General features: G+C 33.8%; 2 protein-coding genes across 4 annotated transcripts; both read left to right on the top strand.

Annotated features, from left to right (window-relative positions):
- Positions 1-859: 859 nt before the first annotated feature.
- Positions 860-8,249, top strand: LOC127714036 (uncharacterized). The gene is made up of 4 exons (XM_052219982.1): positions 860-1,193; positions 2,235-2,412; positions 3,050-4,708; positions 8,231-8,249. Exons 1-4 carry the CDS (start codon positions 974-976, stop codon positions 8,247-8,249), a joined length of 2,076 nt encoding a protein of 691 aa, XP_052075942.1. The 5' UTR covers positions 860-973.
- Positions 8,250-17,648: 9,399 nt separating this feature from the next.
- On the top strand, positions 17,649-21,274 carry LOC127716405 (polyubiquitin-C). Of its 3 annotated transcripts, XM_052222598.1 has the most exons (4): positions 17,649-17,791; positions 18,656-19,793; positions 20,022-20,249; positions 20,478-21,274. In XM_052222598.1, exons 2-4 carry the CDS (start codon positions 18,656-18,658, stop codon positions 21,167-21,169), a joined length of 2,058 nt encoding a protein of 685 aa, XP_052078558.1. In that variant the 5' UTR covers positions 17,649-17,791; the 3' UTR covers positions 21,170-21,274. The 3 variants fall into 3 exon arrangements, with proteins under 3 accessions (XP_052078558.1, XP_052078559.1, XP_052078557.1); XM_052222599.1 differs by lacking the exon at positions 20,022-20,249; XM_052222597.1 differs by having other exon boundaries at positions 20,022-21,274.
- Positions 21,275-23,040: the final 1,766 nt, after the last annotated feature.

The raw sequence follows: 23,040 nt of genomic DNA, 5'->3' as shown, positions 1-23,040 counted from the left end.
TAGATCAAGGAAGTTTGTAACAACATCTTTTATTGGCTACGCTATACTGCAAAAGTTGAACGGCGCGTTTTTTCTAAATTGCATTTAAATTACTCAACTTTATTAAGCACAAATTAATGATAATGAACCCATAGACTACTTAGATTTAAGTTAAATCATCCAATGAAATAATATTGTCTTTGAAGATTGACGTGAGTTCAATATGGATCATAGTAGGAAGGCAACAGAATAGAATAGACAGTACTGAGAATAGATCTATCATCAGTAATATTTTTATAGGCGTCAGTATTCGCACACTGTGTATTCGCACCTGAGATCACATATAATAGAGGGTCTTAACTTGGATCAAGGATTTGTATAGCTATAAAATATAGCTTTATAGAATAGAGAATACTGATCCAAAAAAAATAAAGAATGAGAAAGCCGGGGGAGGGGAGAAATGAACGATGTGCAGAATAAAGAAATCATATAAGGGACTTACCATTTTTTTTACCTGGGAGGTGGGGGGCTGGTCATTTTGAAATCATACATACAAAATTTCTTGATCCCCCCATAATATTTCACTATTTTTATTTGATCCCCCCTGTAAAAACATTTAAAAAATGTGATTCCCCCCTCTATTAAGGGCATCCGATACAGTTTCAAGGGAGGTAACTCTTGGCGCGACGTTCAACGTTCAAATTCCCAAAAACGTTACTTTCGGCGGGACGTCATGCGTGTAATTTTCCTTAATAAACTTCTCCTTCCCATTTGAATGCCATGACGTCATTGTAACTTGAACAGGTTGCAGGAACCGCCATTAAAAATGGTAAACTCCGGGCACTTTCTTAGCCATAGAGAGAAAGAGAGACGAGAAAAAGTGAAACAGTCGAAGCAGAAAACGTCAAATAATTGTCTATCAGAGCATGTTATAAAACTAGCGAAAACAGAAACGGTCACAGTTGATGAGGAGTCATGGAAAAAAGGAAGAAGAATGATAGATCTATTTTATGTAGCCAAACAGCTCTTTTGTCGACAATGCAAGGAGGCACTTGCTCTGATAAACATTACATCAGAAAAAAATATGGGGTATGCAAGCCATTTGTTTATACAATGTGAATGCGGGCAAGTTAATAAGATTGAGACCAGTGAAACACATGTACATGGAAAACGTGGCCCACAGGTGTATGATGTAAACACAAAAGCAGCATTAGGTAATTTAATAATAGAGCTCTTGAATTGATATATCTTAGTTGCTCATTCTCTTGCGATTCCATTCTTTAAATATTTTTTTTAAAAACAACACTGGAACAATATTTAGTATAAACGATTCCCGAATTAATGTTTCTCGAACAAATCAGCTTCTACGTCTTTATAATAGTGCATGTTATTCTTTAAAATGAGAGGAAGCGGTCACAATGGTATGTAGTCAATCTATACAAAGCTCATAATATAACGGCTTTAATTTGAGCTTTCTACATATATTCCATAAAGGTCAACGATTTCGTGATGGCCTCAATAACCAAAATTCGAAGTGATAAACTACTGTGCTGTTTGTGAAAGAGACAGCATCCTACCAACTAAAACAATTTACAGAAAAAAACTAAATAACTAATGAAAAAAATCACCGGAAATTCCTCCTAATGTCTTCGCCAATCTGAGTTGCGTGTGTAACTTTTACTATTACAGTACCAGTATGTCTAGCTCTAAATTGCAATTAATCTAAGAAATTAAAAAAATCCACAAGTACCTGCGATATTTCTTACTTATTGCATGAACCCGTGACGAGGTTAAGATAGTTTTATTATATGTAAAATCGGTAACAGAAAGCAAAACACCAAACCGAATCGTATAAAATCATACTGCCCTTACATTGTAATATCGGCGACTGAACATCGAAATAGATTTCCTATAACAAACCCATATACAATTTCCAACAAAAAAGGTTCCTGTATATACCAACAGATCTTTCATTTTTATACCAATTTCTTCTTTTCTGAAATTTATAGGACGATGTTATGCTCCCCAAAGAAGAAAAATAACAGAATCAACTGTATTATTTTCGTTTTATTCGTCAGTCCGTCCTCCTCCGTTTTCAAAACCAAGGATACTTAGTCTAGTATTCCGAACTCGTGATGAAAATGTATCTGTAAATAAGTATACCAGTGTCAGCTTTATTGATGTTTTGATTTGAATTAAGTCGACTATAATCTAATTTATGTATATACCTCTATACATGGATATTTAAATTTTAGCAATGATAGATGTTGGCATAGGTGTTCGTCAGCTTTCCAGACTTATGACAATAATGGGTGTCCCTGGTAGTTCTGAAAGAACGATGAAGAAGAGAGAACGCGAGCTGTTTAAACCAATGGTAGATGTAGCACGAGATTCATGTCATGAAGCAATTACAAAGGAATGTTCAGAAACAAGGTAATTATGCATATACAGGGCCGGAATTATTTTTAAGAGTTTAGATTCAGCATATCAAAATAACCATTGCATTCATCTTTTTTTTTAATCATTAAAATCGAACAAAAATTTAAATGCACAGTTAAAATCAGTATATCAAATAACCCCAAGAATTCGGTTTTTGAAGAAATCAAATAAAGTTTAATTTTGGAATTAAAGGAGGACCAATTAAAGAACGGGCCGAAATTCCAAAATAAAAGTACACAGTTAGATTCAGCACATTAAATAACCCTAAGAAATCAAGACTTTGAATTTTACCACATTGGAATTGGTCAAGAAATAAGTTGATGTCTTAAGTTGTTGGGTTCACTTCTAATTGTCGCCTATACACAGATTCCCTTTATTCCTGTACGAAGCACTTTAAAAGTACATCGTCTTGAATATGCATGAAATAATTGCCACTGGACATCAAGCAATCATCAATCAATCAATCCCTAAAAACTCCACGTAGCTCATAGTTGGCATTAAACGATTTTGCCGCTACATCCGGTTTTGCTGACAATACTAGTCTTTTTTTATATACTACGTAGAATTTATAATTAGAATTATAAAACCAATATAATCAAACATAATAATGTAAAATTAATTATCTTTTAAGAATTGCAACTCCAGGAAAAGGATTGTCAGTAAAGTATGATATGTGTTGGCAGAAGCGGGGATCAGGTCGCTCGTACAGTAGTTCGTCGGGCGTTGGAACAGCAATTGGTCAGCTTACTGGGAAAATATTAGATTATGACCTTCGTGTTACACATTGCGCCATATGTCACAGTGCTGAGAAAGCCAAATTAGACGCAAAACCACACAACTGTCAAAAGAATTGGTCAAAAAGCGCAAAAGCCATGGAATCGTCAACAGGAGCATCACTGATGGAAAATATTGAAGAAGTTTCTGGGGTTCCTGTTGATGTGCTTATTATGGATGATGATTCAGCTACTTTGTCTAGGGTAAAAGAAGCTTTGGACCACGAGGTAAAAAAATGGAGCGATATCAACCATTCAACAAAATCACTCGGTAATGCTTTTTATAATTTGAAATCTAAACACAAAACACTGAGTACAGATATCATAGAATATTACAAAATGTGTTTTTCATATGCTATTCAACAGAATAAAAACAATGCAACTAAGCTCAAAGAAACATTAACAGCAATTGTTCCACATTCATTTGGTATTCATGACAAATGTGGCAATTGGTGCAATAAAAGCATTGAAAATAATTTTCATAAATATCTCCCTCATGGTAAACCGCTAACGGATGATGCTTTACGACAAGACGTCCAAATCATATTTGACACAGTCGCTAACAATGCTGAACGTCTAGCACCGGCTGGATCAACAAAGGATGTTGAATCTACAAACAATATATATGCATCTAAAGCACCTAAACGGTTTTGTTTCAGTAAAAGCGAAAATCTGAAAACACGGGTGAGCGCTGCAGTGTTGCAAAAAAATATAGGGTATTCTTATATTTCATGCATAAATACACAAGCTAACCTTTTAACGGATGCAATCACTAATAACCATTCTGAAAAATTGTCAAAAGAGAGAAAACGGAAACGGAAGTACTCCCAGCAACCAATTGTAAAAAAGCGGCGTTTAGAAAAGAAGAAATTTAGGAATAAATTAATACAGACAGAAAAAAAAGAGGGTGTTACTTATAAATCTGGATTGTCTCTTAGTTTAGTAACTGAAGATAAAGAGATCCCGGGAATCAAACAGAAACCAGCATTATTGCCCTTTTCATCTTTTACTGGTAGTTGCATACTTTTTGACCTGGAAACATCTTCGCTGAAATTAGATTCCGAAATTCTGCAAATAGCTGCACTAAACATAGTCTCTGGTGATAAGTTTGATACGTATATTCAGCCGAATAAATCAATAGCGCCGAGTTCCAGTGCTGTTACTGGTTTAACAGCAAATGGAAATATCCTTTTTTACAATGGAAAACCTGTTCATGCAGTTACTTCGGAATCAGCTTTCCAGAGTTTTGTACTTTGGTTAGAACAATACGGTCAGGTCATGCTTGTTGCACATAATTGCAAATTATTTGATGCAAGGCGTTTGATTAATAACATGTCCAAACTAACCTGCTATGCAGCTTTCAGGAAATCTGTTTTTGGATTCGCCGACACGCTTCCGCTTTTCCGGCAAAAATTTCCAGGCCTAAATAGCTACAGTCAGCAAAAGTTATTTGAACATTTTTGTAATGAAAAGTACAATGCACATAATGCCGTTGATGATGTCGATTCCTTACATAAGTTAATGACTATTTCAAAAGTAGGGAAACAAGATGTACTTGAATTTTCTTTTAGCGTTGAATCGATTGCTGAAAACATGAAATATGATACAATCGTAAAGGTTGATGCTGAGAGTTTTGGAGATCTTGTTAAGGGAAAATATATGTCTGCTCAGATGGCTGTAAGATGTGCCCAATCCGGTCTTAAGAAATGTCATCTGGATCTAGCGTTTCATAGAAAAGGCTTTCAGGGTTTACTTGATTTGTTATCTCAAAGAAGACAGGACGGTTCACCTCGTGTTACGAAAACAGCGGCCGTCATAAAAAAAATAACTGGATATTACGATAATAAGTAATTGAAAAAAAACATTGTTTGGAATTCTTAGTTATTCATTCAAATAACAAACATTTTTTAGAACTATCATCTATTTTTACAAAATTTAGCTTTGTAATCACAAAGTCATTGAAAATTGATGAACATTATCAGATAATCTTAATTAATCATGTTAACAAAATGCGTTTGCAGTTCGTAATTCTCCAATAAATAGTTTTATCGCCTTTTTTTAAAGGAATGCTAGTTTATATATAGTTAAGAAAAAATAATGTAATTTTGATTTGTTTCTTAGGGAAAATATATAAGTATTGTGCTTTTATTAATGTGTAAAAAGAAAAAGGAATCAGCTTCTTTGATAGTAACTGATAACTTATAAATCTTGTTTGAATGATCTTTGTTCGTTTATAGTACATACAATATTTTGTACTGATAAATGTATAAACACATTTATTTCTCGTGTTGTTTTACTTTTTTTTCTTAAAAAAGAACCCAAATAATTCTAGAACAATAAATAATAAAAAAAACAAAGGATACGGGGAATTAATGATCCATCACAAAATCAGCACATGCGCAGTAAAAAAACCCATTAAAAGCAAAGGAACAGCGCTTTTATTGCTGTTCTTCATCTCAAAGTCGCAGTTTGCTTTTTATACTAATCATGAGAAGACTTGTCGGTAAAGTACAAGTGTGTATAGAAATGCTAAATAGTCCAAGGTTGGTAAGTCGATCAACATGCGGGAGGGTAATTTTAATAAGTTATCAAATATAATTGTGCTACTATATATACACAGTAAGTATTCATACAAAATCAAAAGGTGTACGTTTGAAAATTCCGTGACGGAAGAGGAGTTTACTAATATGCATATGGTGTATAGCTAAAGAATATTTAAGCTAATATTTTCTCGTGGATTGTTTGGTCTTGTGTTTGTGACACGCGGCATAATTCTATAAGTTTTGTATCTGTTTGGAAAGAAAATATAAAAAAAACGTACACACCCATTAGTTCATATTGATTACAGGCTCCTGGCCGGATCAAACTAAAGTCTTTAATATTGGTATTTGCTGCTTCTCCGCTAAGCACGCGGCAAGGAGTAAGTAAAACTAGTAAACTTGGATTCAGGTTAAAATGTAAGGCTATGGTGACATGTCTTCTTCTGTACGGTTACTTTGTAAACTAGAACGTTAAAACTAGAACGGCCCATAGTGCATGTCTGTCTATAGTATAAAGCATGGTTAACACTCATATTGCATTAACATTTCCTCGTTCTGATTAAAAAAATAAGAACATGTGGTATGAATACCAATGAGACAACTCAACACAAAAGACCAAAGGACATAAATTAACAACCATATGTCACCGTACGGCCTTCTACGAATGCATTTGATTTGCCACTGGACATAAAACAGCCATACATCAACATCGTAGCTAATACCAGGTATGTATCACTAATCAACTAATGAAGTGTATAGTCACTTTGTAGCTTTTCAAAAGGTGAATGTGCATCTGTCTGTCCTTCCGTCCATTTCTCTTTTTACATTTCTTTGCTTCTGAATAACTGGGCGTAAAACATCAAATCATGTATACAAGATCTAGTATGAAAAGTTTCAAATAATTTTCTTCATAACCATATGCTTGACTGCGGTTTGTAATTCTCCTATGTCGATTTTCAATGTTTCCGTTGACTATAAAACTTTATTACATTAAAATGGAAAAAAGATTGTTCATTTTTTGTAATCACTTGATAATTCTCCTGAACACCAAAATGATTAAAGGAGTACTCAAGTGCGGATCGTGGTTTTTTAAGAGAGGGCACTATAGAAAGTCACCAATTGGAATGATATTTGTAAGAAGTTTATATATTTATCATATATTTAGCTCCTTAAGGATTACCCGGACCCCTGCCCCCTAAATCCAAGTCTGGAGAGGGTACATGTAGGAGGATGTCATCTCAATTCACGATAATAAATTAACAAATCCTATTTCTAATGAAGATAATAAGTTTCCGCATCACGATATGAATAAATCTCGACTTCCTGTCGATTTAACTTTCTGTTCTTAAACTCCGTCAAATTAGATGTATCTATCCTAAATTCATGAATATGGCCCTTCCACCCCTCGAAGTAGAGAGAAATAATCATTATACACCTTAAAAACGACGAAGATGACCTTGCAGGTATAATTGGCGGGAGATGTCGAAATCTTCAGCCAGCGACGTCGTGCATTTTCGCGCTAATGGCGAGGTTACCAAAGGGGAACGCAATTTTTAGTATTAATTGCGTTTATCTTCGAATCCAGCACGGTGACATATACTTTTCATTTGAGATTTGGAGAAAGCATGACAAAATGCAGTTAATGAAGAAAAATGAGAAAAATGACATTTTCAGAACCAGTTTATTTCCATATTTTTCGGTTAAAAAATATGCCACTTTGAGCATCTTGTCCGCAATGTCAAGCAAGGCTTGAATAAATATACAATCATTCTTGTAGGGTTTTATTTTTCCCTTATTGTTACTTACCACAGCTTCAGATTGAACCCATTCTTACTAATTTACGACGAAGAATATCTTCTCAAAAAATTTTATAATATTGTCTAACTTTTTTACAAATTTGCACCAATCCCCAATTTTCAGCCTCAATTTTCTCGAAAACAAGCACGGTGACCTATGTTTTATTTTGTGTTTTTTTTTAAAACTCGCCAAGGCCTACAACATATTTCAAAATTATAAAAATGACATTATATCGAGAAACTGTATCGGATGCCCTTAAACATGCCAAAATTTTAACATGCAAATCATTTATGTTATTTCAAGGAAATATTGAAAATAAAATATTCTCAGTGGATTGAGTCCCAAAACTTATTTGAGGGAAAATTGCCTTGAAATAGGGCTCTTCCATGAGGCCTCTTCCATGAATATTAGTAGGTAGAGCAAGCCAGTGCTTTGAGTAGCTTTTTCTGACTTTTTTTCTAATTTCCTATATTGGGCTATTAAAGAAAACTTGATTCTGAGTAACTCTGTAAAAAATATACATAAAAAAGTAAACTTTTTGAAACAGTAACAACACATTATTTATATGTCCCTCTCTTGAACGCTGCTTAAACTTAAGTTTTACGTATGGCCTTATTGAAACCTCCATTGAGTCGTTAAACTTTTATATGGATAGTTCATGCTTTCAGCTTCAACAATTCAATTACTCATTTATTGTCACAGTTCATTCAAAAATGTGTGATAGTAACCTCAAATTTTTGATTTATTAGCCTAAAAAGTACAAATTTTGAGGGAGTGAGAGGTATATATTGACCCAAAGGGCTCTTGTAATGAAAACAAAAAGATACATTGGCAATAATGCTTGTTAATTTAGTGATCGACGTGAGTGAAATATAACAACTGAATTATTCGGATTATGAAACACCTATGCATTTTATATAGGACAAAATGACACAAAATGGCAGCTTCCTAGATCACCAAAGTCTTGTGATGTCTTACTTAATTGTATATGAATGGTGTTAAACATATATTTCGATTTGACTGATGTAATGTTCTTCTTGACATTTTGTCTCTTGAAGTATGTGAACTACTTATTTCCAAGTGCAAAAAATATTGATCCCCCCACTTTGAATTTAAAAAAAAATTGAAACCCTTGTCCACATACATAAAAAAAACTTGACCCCCCCCTGCATTTTGGCCAGCCCCCCCTCCCAGATAAAAAATGATAAGTCCCTAATTTGATAGTATAATTATTTTCATAACAATTTTACAGAATAAGTATTGTTTTTTTAAGATACAGAAAAATGCCCTGTATTTTTTAAGATACAGAATAATGCCCTAAAAATTTAAAGAAGAATACAGAAATTACGGACCACCATCTAGATAGACCCTCTTAACGATATTCTGCCAATCTAGGTACACCTATATACGCATGGCGGAGTAACTCGGAAATGACTCTTCTCCAATATAAACATGATATAAATTTATCCTACACAATAAAATGTTTGCGGACGATACTGTTGTCTATTTGACCATTTCCTCAGACAACGACTGCCATAAAATAGCTCCATGAAGACCTGGAAAGCCAGCCGAAGCCTTGGTTTCTTACATCGAAACCTCCACATCAGCTCAAAATCAATCAACAAGCATATGCCTATAAAATATTAGTAAGACCGCAAATGGAATACGCCACGACAGTATGGGACCCGTACCAGCAATACCACATAGATAAAAATGATAAAGTATATAAAGACGAGCTGCACAATATGTAACCATAACCAGCAGACATAGAAATAGATCAAGTGTCAGCCACATGATACCTGAATTAGGATGGAAAAGCTTACAAACAAGACGAAAAGAAGCTTGACTCATCATCTGTAACAAAATAACAAATGACCTTGCAGCCATAGACAAGAGTAAATACCTACAGAAACCAACAAGAAGCTCTATTCGGACGGGACATCATACTTACCTATTACAGCCAGCCACCAAAGATTGTAGGAAATGGTCCTTCTTTGTAAAGACCGTCAAGGATTGTGTCACAGTGGTAAAATGGACAAAAATTGATCTTGAGACTTTTCGGACAGAATATAACAAAAACAGTGATTTTACAAATCTTTTACAAAATGTCCGAAAAGTCTCAAAATCATTTTTTGTCCATTTTACCACTGTGACAACAAGAACAAACTGCCTCCAGATATCGCCACAGCAAAATCTCTTGAGATATTCAAGTCTCAAGTGACCAAAACCTCTAATTAAATCAACTCAACAATTCGTTTTTAACCAGTTTTTAATCATGCGCAACTTGCCAGAATATTCATCGTGTGGGCAGTATTTAGAAAAAGAAGAAGAAGAAGAATTTGACTAACTGTCGTCGTGAGTGAATAGTCGTAGTGACTAATCTAAATTTTCAGTGTAGGATAATACTATATGATATAAGTTACGCCTAGCATCACAAATAGTCAGGGTTTATTTACATTGGATTGCTTAACTGCTATGAAATAGATAAATTTTATTTAGAGTCGGCATAGTATATACAAACATGGACATAACATAAGCTCTATTGAGCGTTTAACCGACATACAAGGCATAACAATACAATATGTCTGTCATATTTGTTTTTCGTAAATTGTTTTGTTATAAATTATGCCGTTAGTTTTCTCAATTGAATTGTTTCATATATTTCATGCCGGGACCTTTTATAGCCGACTATACGATATGGTTCTATGATTGCTTGGTGGCCGTGACCCACTTCATTTGAACTTTGGTGGATAGTTGTCTCATTGGCAATCATACCGCATCTCCTTATTTTTATATATAATACATAACAGACATGCAGTAATTAAGTTACATAAAAAAAGAAGCACTACTATTAAGCATGGTAATAAGCAGATTTATAAGCATGGTATTAAAGCTTAAAGCAAATGAAAGTGTAAACTAAACATGATTAGAAAGGTAAGTGGTAAAATAGCATAATCAAAATATTAAAGATACGATCTAAATGATAAAAAATGTAATGTCTACCAATGTAATATCTACCAATGTAATGTCTACCAAGCAGAATATCTATATCTACACTTAAAAATCAGAATCGCAGCCGGGGATTTTGAAATGGTTCAGATAAATTATATACTTAAAAAAACAATTAATCTTGGTTTTTAATGTGGTTTGTGTTGCTCATTCTTAAGTTTTCTTTGTTGTGTTTTGTAGACTGTTGTGCGCATGGCGCTGTTTTGTCTTTGATTTATGAGTTTGAATATCCCTTTGATATCTTCTGGTCAGTATATTATGTCCCTCTGTATTAATTCTTCCTGGGTTATACATGAAGGGACATGACATTTTTCTGTATCTGTATATATATCAATATACAAGTCTAAATTGAAAACAACGTTCAAACCTATGATTGCGTTGGATAAAAACCGTAATTTTTAAACGTGTGCATGTAAAACAAATTTCTTGGTAGAGGGGTCTAAATACAGCACAAACAACATTTTCCAAAAGACCAAAAAAGTGAAAAGTATATTTTAACAAATCGCATTTGGCTAACAGGTCGAACAACTGATGTTCTTAAACCCTGCTGACTGCCATTGACGATTGCCAAATAAATTGATCACGAGATGTAACATGGATCTTAATTATTAATTTAATACCAAACAGAAAACAATAAACTTGCGGAGAAGATGGTATACCGCAAACATATATATATATATATTTCTCTAATTCTTCGTCAATTTATCCCTTTCTGCACCCATTGTATAAAAAAAAATTAATCAACGTGTGGTTCGTTTGATCTCAGTTCTTCATTGGTTAAAATCTGATTATGACGTCAAATTTTCTTGCTTTCCTCTGAATTTTCTATTGTGACGGCATGAAAAAAGGCGACCATGCCTGATGACGTCACATAGATAGAACACATCTGTTTGCAGATCATTCGAAAAGAAGGAATAACTTTGCCTGCGTATTGTTTGAAAATCATTAGAGAAACAGATTCCACCACCAAATCTCGTGTAATACGATATTTATCCACTCTCGACAGTTAAATTTTAAATATTTAAAACGCTCGGCGAGCCTCGCGTTTTAAATTTGAAAATTTAACTGTCTCCGAGTGGATAAATATCGTATCACACTCGATGCAGTGGTAGAATCTATATTTCTCTAATTCTTCGACAATTTATCCCTTTCTGCACCCATTGTATAAAAAAAATTTAATCAACGTGTGGTTTGTTTGATCTCAGTTCTTCATTGGTTAAAATCTGATTATGACGTCGAATTTTCTTGCTTTCCTCTGAAGTTCCTATTGTGACAGCATGAAAAAAGGCGTCACATAGATAGAACACATCTTTTTGCAGATCATTCGAAAAGAAGGAATAAGTTTGCCTGCGTATTGTTTGAAAATCATTAGAGAAACAGATTCCACCACCAAATCTCGTGTAATACGATATTTATCCACTCTCGACAGTTAAATTTTAAATATTTAAAACCAGAAAACTGTTCAGCTGTGATGGTTATTCTTGGTCTTGCTGATGTTAAATAATCGCGTCTGGATTGATAACAGGAGTCAGTCCTTCATCCAGTCCACATAATACTTCAATATGAGCTTTTGGCTTCTACGTCTATGCTGTAGTTCTTGTCTTAAGGAATACATGACATAATTTTTGTTCATCAGGGAAATGATTAATGAGATGCTAAAATATAAAGAATATAGAATAATGGACAAAAAGTATAAAGAAAAGAGAAAAATTCACACACACTTACTTAAATATACATCTCTTTAAAGATATATTTCGTAAAAGATTGTGATGATAAATGAGTCAATTGTACTGGATTTTCTGAACTCAAATGAGGCAGGGTCAATTTTCCCTGTATATTTATTTCACATCAGGGCCATTTTTATCAAGTTCTTCAAGCTTTACATAATTTAACAGCCCCCTGCATATAAAACTTAAATATTTACCAGATAGTTGAAGAACTTGAGTTGTTCTTTGATTTTTAGTTCTGAAGAATATGTTAATGGAACCCGGCAATCAGAAAAGTTTGGCTTGCCGCGTGTAATGGAAAGAACATCATCAATATTGATCTGAATGTGAAATTAAAGGAACTCGCTTCTTTGATCTTCTTGTTTTTGACGGGTGTCTGAATGAACTCCAATCCACGTGAAAATAAGATGAGGTCGGCAAGGAGAGGCGCACAGTTCGTTCCCGTAGAAATGCCGACAATTTGTTGAAAAAGTCTACCTCCAAATTCAAAATTACATCAAATGGCGAAGAATATATATATAGACTATTCAAATAGGATTTTACCACTTTTTATTTTAACCCGAGTCTGTGACCAAAATATGTTTTATCAGAGACAAATATATGTATTATTATGTCTGTGGTATTATATAGTCACAGTGTGAGCAGGAACATATATATTGACGTTAGCAGTGGAGGATCCAGAGGGAGTGTGTTACGGGAGTTGGAACCCCCTTTTTTGTTTGACTTGCATGTCACTGTGTTGGAACACCCTTTTAAAAATGGCTGGATCCACCCCCTGGTGAAGCAAATACGGGGGAAATTTGCCTTAAGAATTCTTTAGTCAATGTTGGAATTCCCTAGATTACAGAAAACCAGTAACAAACTCTTGTATTTCGATTATAATTAAGCTCCTTGTCGAGTAAGTTACATCAGAGACCGATATATATATATAACCGATATTTTTTTTTACTTTAAATAATATAGTAAACTATGATTAATGGTTTTAACAGTAATCCTTGACAATCCAATCCAAAATAATGTATTAAACGTAAAAATTATAACACTCTAGATTCAGCCAAGCCAGAGGAGTGGCATGAATATTTTTCAGAGCTCAATAAGCCATCAAATTTCCATAGTAATAGAATACATGAAATAAGGTCTGAGGTTGAAAAATTGGAGAAAGTAAAACAATTTTGTGAATTAGATTTTAAAATCTCAAATACAAAAATTGCAAACTCTGTGAGAAAACTTAAAAATGGAAAAGCATCATGTTTAGATGGTATTCCTGCAGAGATGTTAAAGGCAGGTTCATCAGTTTTAGTTCCATTGTTACAAAAACTATATAATATTGTATTTTCAACAGGATTTTATCCTTTACAATGGTCATCAGCATATATAGCCCCAGTTTTTAAGTCTGGTGACCCATGCAAACCTGAAAATTATAGAGGTATTGCTATTAACAATGATTAACTCCTGCATAGGTAAATTATTTAATTGTGTTTTAAATAATAGACTAGACCACTTTCTTGAAGAACATGATATCATAAGTAAATGTCAAATTGGATTTACAAAAAAATCAAGAACATCCAATCATATATTTGTTCTTAAGACTTTAATTGACAAGTGTATTAATAGCAAAAATGGTAAACTTTTTGCATGCTTTGTAGATCTCAGAAAAGCATTCGACTCTGTTATTCATACAGGTATACAATTTAAACTACTTCAACACAACATAGCAGGACAGTTTTATGCTATAGTTAAAGATATGTATAATAAAAGTAAGCTATGTGTCAAAATTGACAACCAATCAACTCCATTATTTAGATCATTTATTGGAGTGAGACAAGGGGATGTTTTAAGCCCCAATTTATTCAAACATTTTATTAATGATCTCCCTGATGTCTTCTCTTCTTGTGCTAACCATGTTAATGTTAATAACCAAAGGGTTTATTGTTTAATGTATGCTGATGACATTGTTATTTTCTCAGATTCAGCAGAGGGATTGCAAGAGAGGTTAATTAACGATGCTTAATAATTACTGTTCTAAATGGTGTTTAAATGTAAATGAGAACAAGACAAAAGTTATGATTTTTAATAAAACAGGGAGACATTTTAATTTCCCCTTTTACCTAGGTGAGAAAGCTGTTGGTTGTACATATAATTATAAATATTTGGGCATCACTTTTATACCCAATGGAAATTTTTTTCAATGTAAAGATGAACTGTACAAAAAATCTTTGAAAGCATGTTTTAAATTACAACAAGGTATGTCATCGTCAAACCCTAGTGTTTCAACTTTACTTCATTTATATGACCATACTGTAAAACCAATTTTAACCTATGGATGTGAAGTCTGGGGTATGTTTTCTGTAAACTCAGTTGCATGTAAGAAAAATGATCAATATATTTTAGAAAAGGTGTTTTCAAATGATACATCTGAAAAATCACATATCAAATTTATGAAATATGTTCTAGGTGTAAATAAGAAATCCAGTAATCTTGCTGTGACTTCTGAACTAGGGAGATACCCAATGTATTTTTATATTATATTAGCAATGTTAAAATATTATCATCAACTAGATAATTCTAAGAACATGTTATTATATGATGCATATTTATGTAGTAAAGAACTTCACAATAATAAAGTGAATACATGGTTCTCAAGTATAGACTGTATTTTACAAAAGCTGGGCATACAAACATGTAATTTAAAAACCAGTATCTACTCTTTCACAAAATTTATCAAAGATAAGCTATATAAAAACTATCTCCATTTCTGGAAGGAAAATAGAAATAAAGTATTACAATCAGATCAAGGTAAACTTAATACCTATTTTTCCTTTAAAACTCTATTTTGTTTTGAAAAATATTTGGATCTAAAAGATTTTAGATTAAGGCAATCAATCTGTAAGATTAGAATAAGCGCTCATCCACAGGGGCGTAGCTACGTTCTTAATGAAGTGGAATCACAAACTATAGGGCGAGGGGTCTGGGGGCCGCCTAAGGCCCCCAGTAGGTCCAGGGCAAAGCCCTGGTAAGGGGGCCAGGAGGGCGAAGCCCCCCGGAAGCTCCGCATATATAGCGTTTCAAAACAATCACAACTGAAATAAAACTTGGACATTTTTGTTGTGGCTTTTTGGTCAACTATTTGTTTAACTTCGAGTCGAATGAAGACTTAACATTGTCGCTTGCGTTTTTTGTACGTGAAAGCTTTTAAAATCACAGAGATTTGTTCCATACGCTAGTATTTGTATTGAGCAAAGTTGATTTAAAAAAACAAACAATAAACATATAAACACAATACAATATGTGGAGTTTCTGTTAGCAAAACATCATGGATACCAAATACTTGGTGGACACATTCTCATATATTTTGCTTAACATATGTATTTAGATGTTTAAAATTTTTGTGGGTAAACTCTACAAGAGAGAGAGATGGGAATTTCGAATTTTACGTAGTTAGGAATATTCGAAGTTGAAATTAATGAACTTTTTCAGAGTAAATGGTACTTTGAACACGATCTTTTTCATGATCTGCGTTTTTAATTAGCCAGCTAATTAACAAATGCATATCCATTCCACCAGTTGTAAGGCAATATCTAGATGATAACAGTGAAGATACGTATAATAAAAGTTTGATGTATCTTTCGAACAAGAATCAGCAGTTTAGTGTCTTACTCAGACAGACAGTTCTTTTTAAAATTGAATGACCTAATAGTCTAGTAAAACGAGTTAGAATTAACAATTCATTTAAATGGTTTTACAATCAACCATTCGTATAGCCGGCCCATATAGAAACGACTTCGAATTATCGAATCTATATAAAAGAATTTTTTTTGTAAAATAAATAAAAACGTAAAACATGTACTGGAAAATGTGTACTTTTTTTATAATAACAGCAGTTCCAACTTCTCATCTACTAGTATACGGAAACTATTGATTGATTGAATGGTTATTTATGTCCGGTAGCAAATATTACATGCACACAGGACGAGATACGTTGACGTGATGTGAAAATGAACTATTCGTGTTGTCAAGACCTATACATACTTAGTCAATATTGAACTAGTTCACAAGGTAACAGTCATTATTCCCGGATCGATACGAGTTGAAGAGACTTCATTCTAGTAAGATGCGTGCTTTGGGGCGAAGCGGAAAATAATAATTTTCAAGTTTTTTTGTTAACCCTAAAGGGGTTATGTTTTTTTTTTTTGCACTAAGCGAGTATACGGTATGGTTGTGGCACCAACAACTATGTAGCTGGTATTTTCTAAACACTGCCCGTAATATGAAAAGTTCCTCTAAGTGTACACCAGTTTTATGTATTTATCGTACACATACATGTCTTACAGGATTAAAAATTCCGCTGCATGTGTATTCCTCTTGCTTTTATTCTTTGTGTAGTTTTTAAAATGCATACACAGACTCCGACTCTCTCTCTTTTTAAAATGCATACATAGACTCTCTCTCTCTCTTTTTTTGTGAAAACGACGTGGATGCACGTGCTGCCGTGCCTCCGGGTAGCTACGACCCTGATCCATTAAGGATTGAGGCTGATAGACTATGCCAAAATTTATGTGAATAGAACACTTAGAAAATGTTTATATTGTACATTAAATAAAGTTGAAGATGAGATACACTTTGTGACTGAATGTCCACTATATGTTGATAACAGAAATGAGTTTTTTACTGAAATTTCTCAGTCTAACTTGTAATAATTTTCAATCTTTAGACAATTTTTCAACGTTTTCATGGCTATTTACACAAGAAAATCTAAATATGTATAAATGTTTGGGAAATTATTTATCTAAAAATCTTGAGAGAAGGAAAAGTTCAAAGATAATAAATGCAAATTACCCACAAATACGCATATTTTGAGTTGTAGCCTATATGATTTTGAATGGTACATTTCAAAGATGTGAATTGTATTATCTGGTTCTGTCCTGGCCTTTTATAGCATTTTTAATAGTATTAAATGATGTTGTTTTCTTATGTCTATAATTTATGTCTAATCTTATGTACTAAGCTGTATGTAATGTGATGAATTTTAGCTCTTTATAGGGCCCTTTAATTGGAAATAAAATATTCTTATTCTTATTCTTATTCTTGTCTTTGTTAACCGTAAACGTATACATGATCATACATTATATGTCATAAATATAATTTATAATTCCTCCTGTTTTAATTAATATAAAAGAGATATTAAAATTCATGTCCCAGTTTTAACCTTTATTATAAAACGTCTAAAAATAAAATCCTTGCTATCTACATCTATTTTGATAGATTATCTTTGTTTACTACTGAACTAGTGTACGTTACTCAACAGTGTCTACGTCCTTTCTCGAACTTTCATAGGCTTAGCGATACATGTACAGTACACGTAAACATCACATGTATCACAAATCTCAAAATAACTATGACAACATCACGTGACAGGACTTGTATAAATACTTTAGACCTGCGCAATAGCATTAATACACAGCGCAAAGCAGATAGTTAAGCAGCTAGAAGAAGTAATACTATTGAAAAGAATCACAAAGCATTAAAAGTAAGTCTTGAATTAAAGTAGTAAAATAAAGTAATATCACGTTTAAATGTTTAAATAAAAGTTACTGGTTATGATATTGGTGTGTAAGCACGATTAGTATTACGTTTTTTTCCATTTTATTTGTTGACAATGGCTTATCGCCATCTTGAAATTTTCACTGTAATAATTTCACCTTTTGATTTATTTTGTAAACTACACTGCAATTTGAACAACAGCAATTGAAAAAATGATATAAAAACCCAATTTTGTTGACTTTGTCTCTAAAAATTAGGAAGGGAAAGGTTCTGACGCATTTAATAAAAAAGGGGGATGGTTGGTTATTTTTTGTTTTGCCATTTTGGTTCTAAAATTGAAATGCAAGTAGTGAGACATGAGGGAGAATATGAGGTTATAAACCGTAAATACATGGAAAAAATGTGGATAGTCTTCATGAACATGTTGAAGAGGGATTACAATAATAGATATAGCGGAAATATTTTCAAAACATAATTTAAATAGCCCAAATAATTGTGACGTCTTGAAAGACTAATTTTTTGCTTTGTCGTATTTCCTCAGTTCCTGCGCAGGAAAGCGTCAAAGAAAAAAAAATTAAAATAGCCGTTCAAGACATTGAACATCGTAATTATTTGGACTAAATGTAAATGGGATCATCTTGAAGCTATGTGATTGCTTTGTTTTTCAAGGAAATATTTGCAAGTATAAGGAAGTTAACAAGTTTCACTGTCTTTGTTTTATAAAAATTTCCATTTATAAAGAAACAGGAAATAAAACCTAAATTTATCAAGTTACATATTTTGATTTATAGTAAGAAAAAGTAGGGATAAAAATTATGTTCTGTAATAATAAATTTGTGTTTCATTGCAGATGCAGATTTTCGTCAAAACTCTGACAGGAAAGACCATTACCCTTGAAGTTGAGCCTTCAGACACTATTGAAAATGTAAAGGCTAAAATTCAGGACAAAGAAGGAATTCCCCCAGATCAACAGCGTCTCATCTTTGCCGGTAAACAACTAGAAGATGGCCGTACATTGTCCGATTACAATATTCAGAAAGAGTCAACACTTCATTTGGTATTGAGATTGAGAGGAGGTATGCAGATTTTCGTCAAAACATTGACCGGCAAAACTATTACACTGGAAGTTGAGCCATCAGACACTATTGAAAATGTAAAGGCTAAAATTCAGGACAAAGAAGGAATTCCCCCAGATCAACAGCGTCTCATCTTTGCCGGTAAACAACTAGAAGATGGCCGTACATTGTCCGATTACAATATTCAGAAAGAGTCAACACTTCATTTGGTATTGAGATTGAGAGGAGGTATGCAGATTTTCGTCAAAACATTGACCGGCAAAACTATTACACTGGAAGTTGAGCCATCAGACACTATTGAAAATGTAAAGGCTAAAATTCAGGACAAAGAAGGAATTCCCCCAGATCAACAGCGTCTCATCTTTGCCGGTAAACAATTAGAAGATGGCCGTACATTGTCCGATTACAATATTCAGAAAGAGTCAACACTTCATTTGGTATTGAGATTGAGAGGAGGTATGCAGATTTTCGTCAAAACATTGACCGGCAAAACTATTACACTGGAAGTTGAGCCATCAGACACTATTGAAAATGTAAAGGCTAAAATTCAGGACAAAGAAGGAATTCCACCAGATCAACAGCGTCTCATCTTTGCCGGTAAACAATTAGAAGATGGCCGTACATTGTCCGATTACAATATTCAGAAAGAGTCAACACTTCATTTGGTATTGAGATTGAGAGGAGGTATGCAGATTTTCGTCAAAACATTGACCGGCAAAACTATTACACTGGAAGTTGAGCCATCAGACACTATTGAAAATGTAAAGGCTAAAATTCAGGACAAAGAAGGAATTCCACCAGATCAACAGCGTCTCATCTTTGCCGGTAAACAATTAGAAGATGGCCGTACATTGTCTGATTACAATATTCAGAAAGAGTCAACACTTCATTTGGTATTGAGATTGAGAGGAGGTATGCAGATTTTTGTCAAAACTTTGACTGGCAAAACTATTACACTGGAAGTTGAGCCATCAGACACTATTGAAAATGTAAAGGCTAAAATTCAGGACAAAGAAGGAATTCCCCCAGATCAACAGCGTCTCATCTTTGCGGGTAAACAACTAGAAGATGGCCGTACATTGTCTGATTACAATATTCAGAAAGAGTCAACACTTCATTTGGTATTGAGATTGAGAGGAGGTATGCAGATTTTCGTCAAAACTTTGACTGGCAAAACTATTACACTGGAAGTTGAGCCATCAGACACTATTGAAAATGTAAAGGCTAAAATTCAGGACAAAGAAGGAATTCCCCCAGATCAACAGCGTCTCATCTTTGCCGGTAAACAATTAGAAGATGGCCGTACATTGTCTGATTACAATATTCAGAAAGAGTCAACACTTCATTTGGTATTGAGATTGAGAGGAGGTATGCAGATTTTCGTCAAAACTTTGACTGGCAAAACTATTACACTGGAAGTTGAACCATCAGACACTATTGAAAATGTAAAGGCTAAAATTCAGGACAAAGAAGGAATTCCCCCAGATCAACAGCGTCTCATCTTTGCGGGTAAACAACTAGAAGATGGCCGTACATTGTCTGATTACAATATTCAGAAAGAGTCAACACTTCATTTGGTATTGAGATTGAGAGGAGGTATGCAGATTTTCGTCAAAACATTGACCGGCAAAACTATTACACTGGAAGTGGAGCCATCAGACACTATTGAAAATGTAAAGGCTAAAATTCAGGACAAAGAAGGAATTCCCCCAGATCAACAGCGTCTCATCTTTGCCGGTAAACAATTAGAAGATGGCCGTACATTGTCTGATTACAATATTCAGAAAGAGTCAACACTTCATTTGGTATTGAGATTGAGAGGAGGTATGCAGATTTTCGTCAAAACTTTGACTGGCAAAACTATTACACTGGAAGTTGAACCATCAGACACTATTGAAAATGTAAAGGCTAAAATTCAGGACAAAGAAGGAATTCCCCCAGATCAACAGCGTCTCATCTTTGCGGGTAAACAACTAGAAGATGGCCGTACATTGTCTGATTACAATATTCAGAAAGAGTCAACACTTCATTTGGTATTGAGATTGAGAGGAGGTATGCAGATTTTCGTCAAAACATTGACCGGCAAAACTATTACACTGGAAGTGGAGCCATCAGACACTATTGAAAATGTAAAGGCTAAAATTCAGGACAAAGAAGGAATTCCCCCAGATCAACAGCGTCTCATCTTTGCCGGTAAACAACTAGAAGATGGCCGTACATTGTCCGATTACAATATTCAGAAAGAGTCAACACTTCATTTGGTATTGCGTCTCCGAGGAGGACAATAAGGTTCATTTAGTTTATTGAGACAATAATAAATTTAATGTTGTGAACTATCAAGGAGATGTTCTGTTTTATCTTTTAAAAATTGCAATAAATCTTTAACAAATTTATGGTTTATTATATCATTCTGTAGTTGTTAGTCATATTACAAATGTATGTGTCAAAAGTCTGTTTTCTGTTAATAATACATAACCTTTACTGAATGTTGGGCTGAAATTAGAATATTTCAGTTTTCTACCTTTCCCTTAACACCTTATAAACATTTTGGTAGGTATTTGGTAATGTTTGAACAAGTGAGAAGGGATATTTTTGCCATGATAAGTAAGCCGGACCGTCTAATTTTTTTGTCTCTCCTTGATTGAGTAAAAAGCAAGACTTGCACCGTAGATGCTGTTTACAGGTGACAGGGTCAACAATTTGTTAGTTTGTTAATATGTCAGTTCAAATTGGAACTGCCAATGTACAACCATATATCAATAATATTTGATATATGGTTGTACATGTATTGGCATTTCATTTCCATAGAGATAATTTGGCCCTGTCCCCTCAGTCATGGCCCTCTGACTTTGAAGCTTTTTCATAATTTATCTGTTAGTTTTGTGATAGTCTTTGTAATAGAAACCATTAATAAAATGGGATATTTGGTAGCCAGTTGTATTACAAAATTTATCGTTTGCAAAACTTAAGTTTCCATGGAGCTTTTTTAGCCCTGCCACTTAGTCATTGTCCAATGACTTTAAAGCTTGTATAGTTTTAGGTTTTCAAAGTTTGCATTAAATTATCCAAAATTTCACAACAGTATGACATCTACTTTTCCACGATTTATTTATATCAACCTAATTTTGCATCTAGAATACTTGTAGATACATGTCTGACAGGATCCACATGATCTTGACATCATTAATGCATAAAGTATGTGTAAGTCAGTATTTCTAGTACTGTGAGGAAAAAGATTGTATAGTGTATAATATAGTGATATGGTGTGCTAATCCCGACTATTCTTTTTAAGGGGCCAAGTGAGCGTTTCTAATCACTTGGCATCTGTTGTCTGTTAACTTTCGCAAAAGTCGCAAAAACTACTGGGCCACATTAAAACCAAACTAGTACACATTCATCATTAGGGGACGACCATTTGATATTCTGGGGGGGGGGGGGGGGGGGGGCAGGAGGATTTTGAAAATAAATAACTCAGCCTTGATAATCACAAAAATAAATGGTTTGTTCTGTGGTTGTTTGAAAATAAATTACCTGACTTGCAATGTATTGAAAATAACTCAGCAGGTCTAATCGAAAGTATGAGATGGCACCAGATTCTTCATAAATTCATCTTTTTTCAAAAATACTTGAAATGTCAGAAAATTGGTTTCATTTAACTTGAGGTTAATTGTCTCAGGAACACTTACCTCACTTTTATTAAATCAGGGCCGTAACTAAATGAGACAAATGCCTCATGTAGGAAATTTCAAAACCAAACGCTTGTCTCCATATCAAATTGTGTTCACCGTGAGTGCCTTGCAAGAAGCAAGTTCTGTTCTCCCTCAGACGTAGCCCCTGATTTTTCGGGATCAATGTTTCTTATTTATTTGTCTTTTGTTCATTGATTGCCCTTCTGTATTCTGTTAGTGTTGCATTCATTTTGTAATTTAGTAATTTTATTATTAACTTGATCATGAGTTTAAAAAAACACAGCAGCCACAGACTTAACTATGTGAATTACATTTTTGCTTTATCATGCATATTTGTCTTTTGATGTTGTTCCTAGAAACTCAAGTCTTACACTGAATCTATAACGTGATTTTGCTTTGAGACCAAAATATTGTCATAAAATTATTAAAACAGAACTTGCATTTTCAGTTTAAGAAAGGGTCTGGGGAAC

Source organism: Mytilus californianus, unplaced genomic scaffold, assembly GCF_021869535.1.
Source record: "Mytilus californianus isolate M0D057914Y unplaced genomic scaffold, xbMytCali1.0.p SCAF_9, whole genome shotgun sequence".
Taxonomy (NCBI): domain Eukaryota; kingdom Metazoa; phylum Mollusca; class Bivalvia; order Mytilida; family Mytilidae; genus Mytilus; species Mytilus californianus.
Note: the sequence above shows the minus strand (reverse complement) of the source record. Positions and strands in the feature narration are given on the sequence as shown.

Bases quoted from the DNA above. Each gene is read 5' to 3' on its own strand.
- LOC127716405 (XM_052222597.1), top strand. From the start codon at position 18,656: ATGCAGATTTTCGTCAAAACTCTGACAGGAAAGACCATTACCCTTGAA. The intron at 19,794-20,021 runs GTATGCAGATTT...GATTGAGAGGAG, and splicing joins GGTATTGAGATTGAGAGGAG to GTATGCAGATTTTCGTCAAA.
- LOC127714036 (XM_052219982.1), top strand. From the start codon at position 974: ATGATAGATCTATTTTATGTAGCCAAACAGCTCTTTTGTCGACAATGC. The intron at 1,194-2,234 runs GTAATTTAATAA...TTTAAATTTTAG, and splicing joins AAACACAAAAGCAGCATTAG to CAATGATAGATGTTGGCATA. The intron at 2,413-3,049 runs GTAATTATGCAT...TTATCTTTTAAG, and splicing joins AAGGAATGTTCAGAAACAAG to AATTGCAACTCCAGGAAAAG.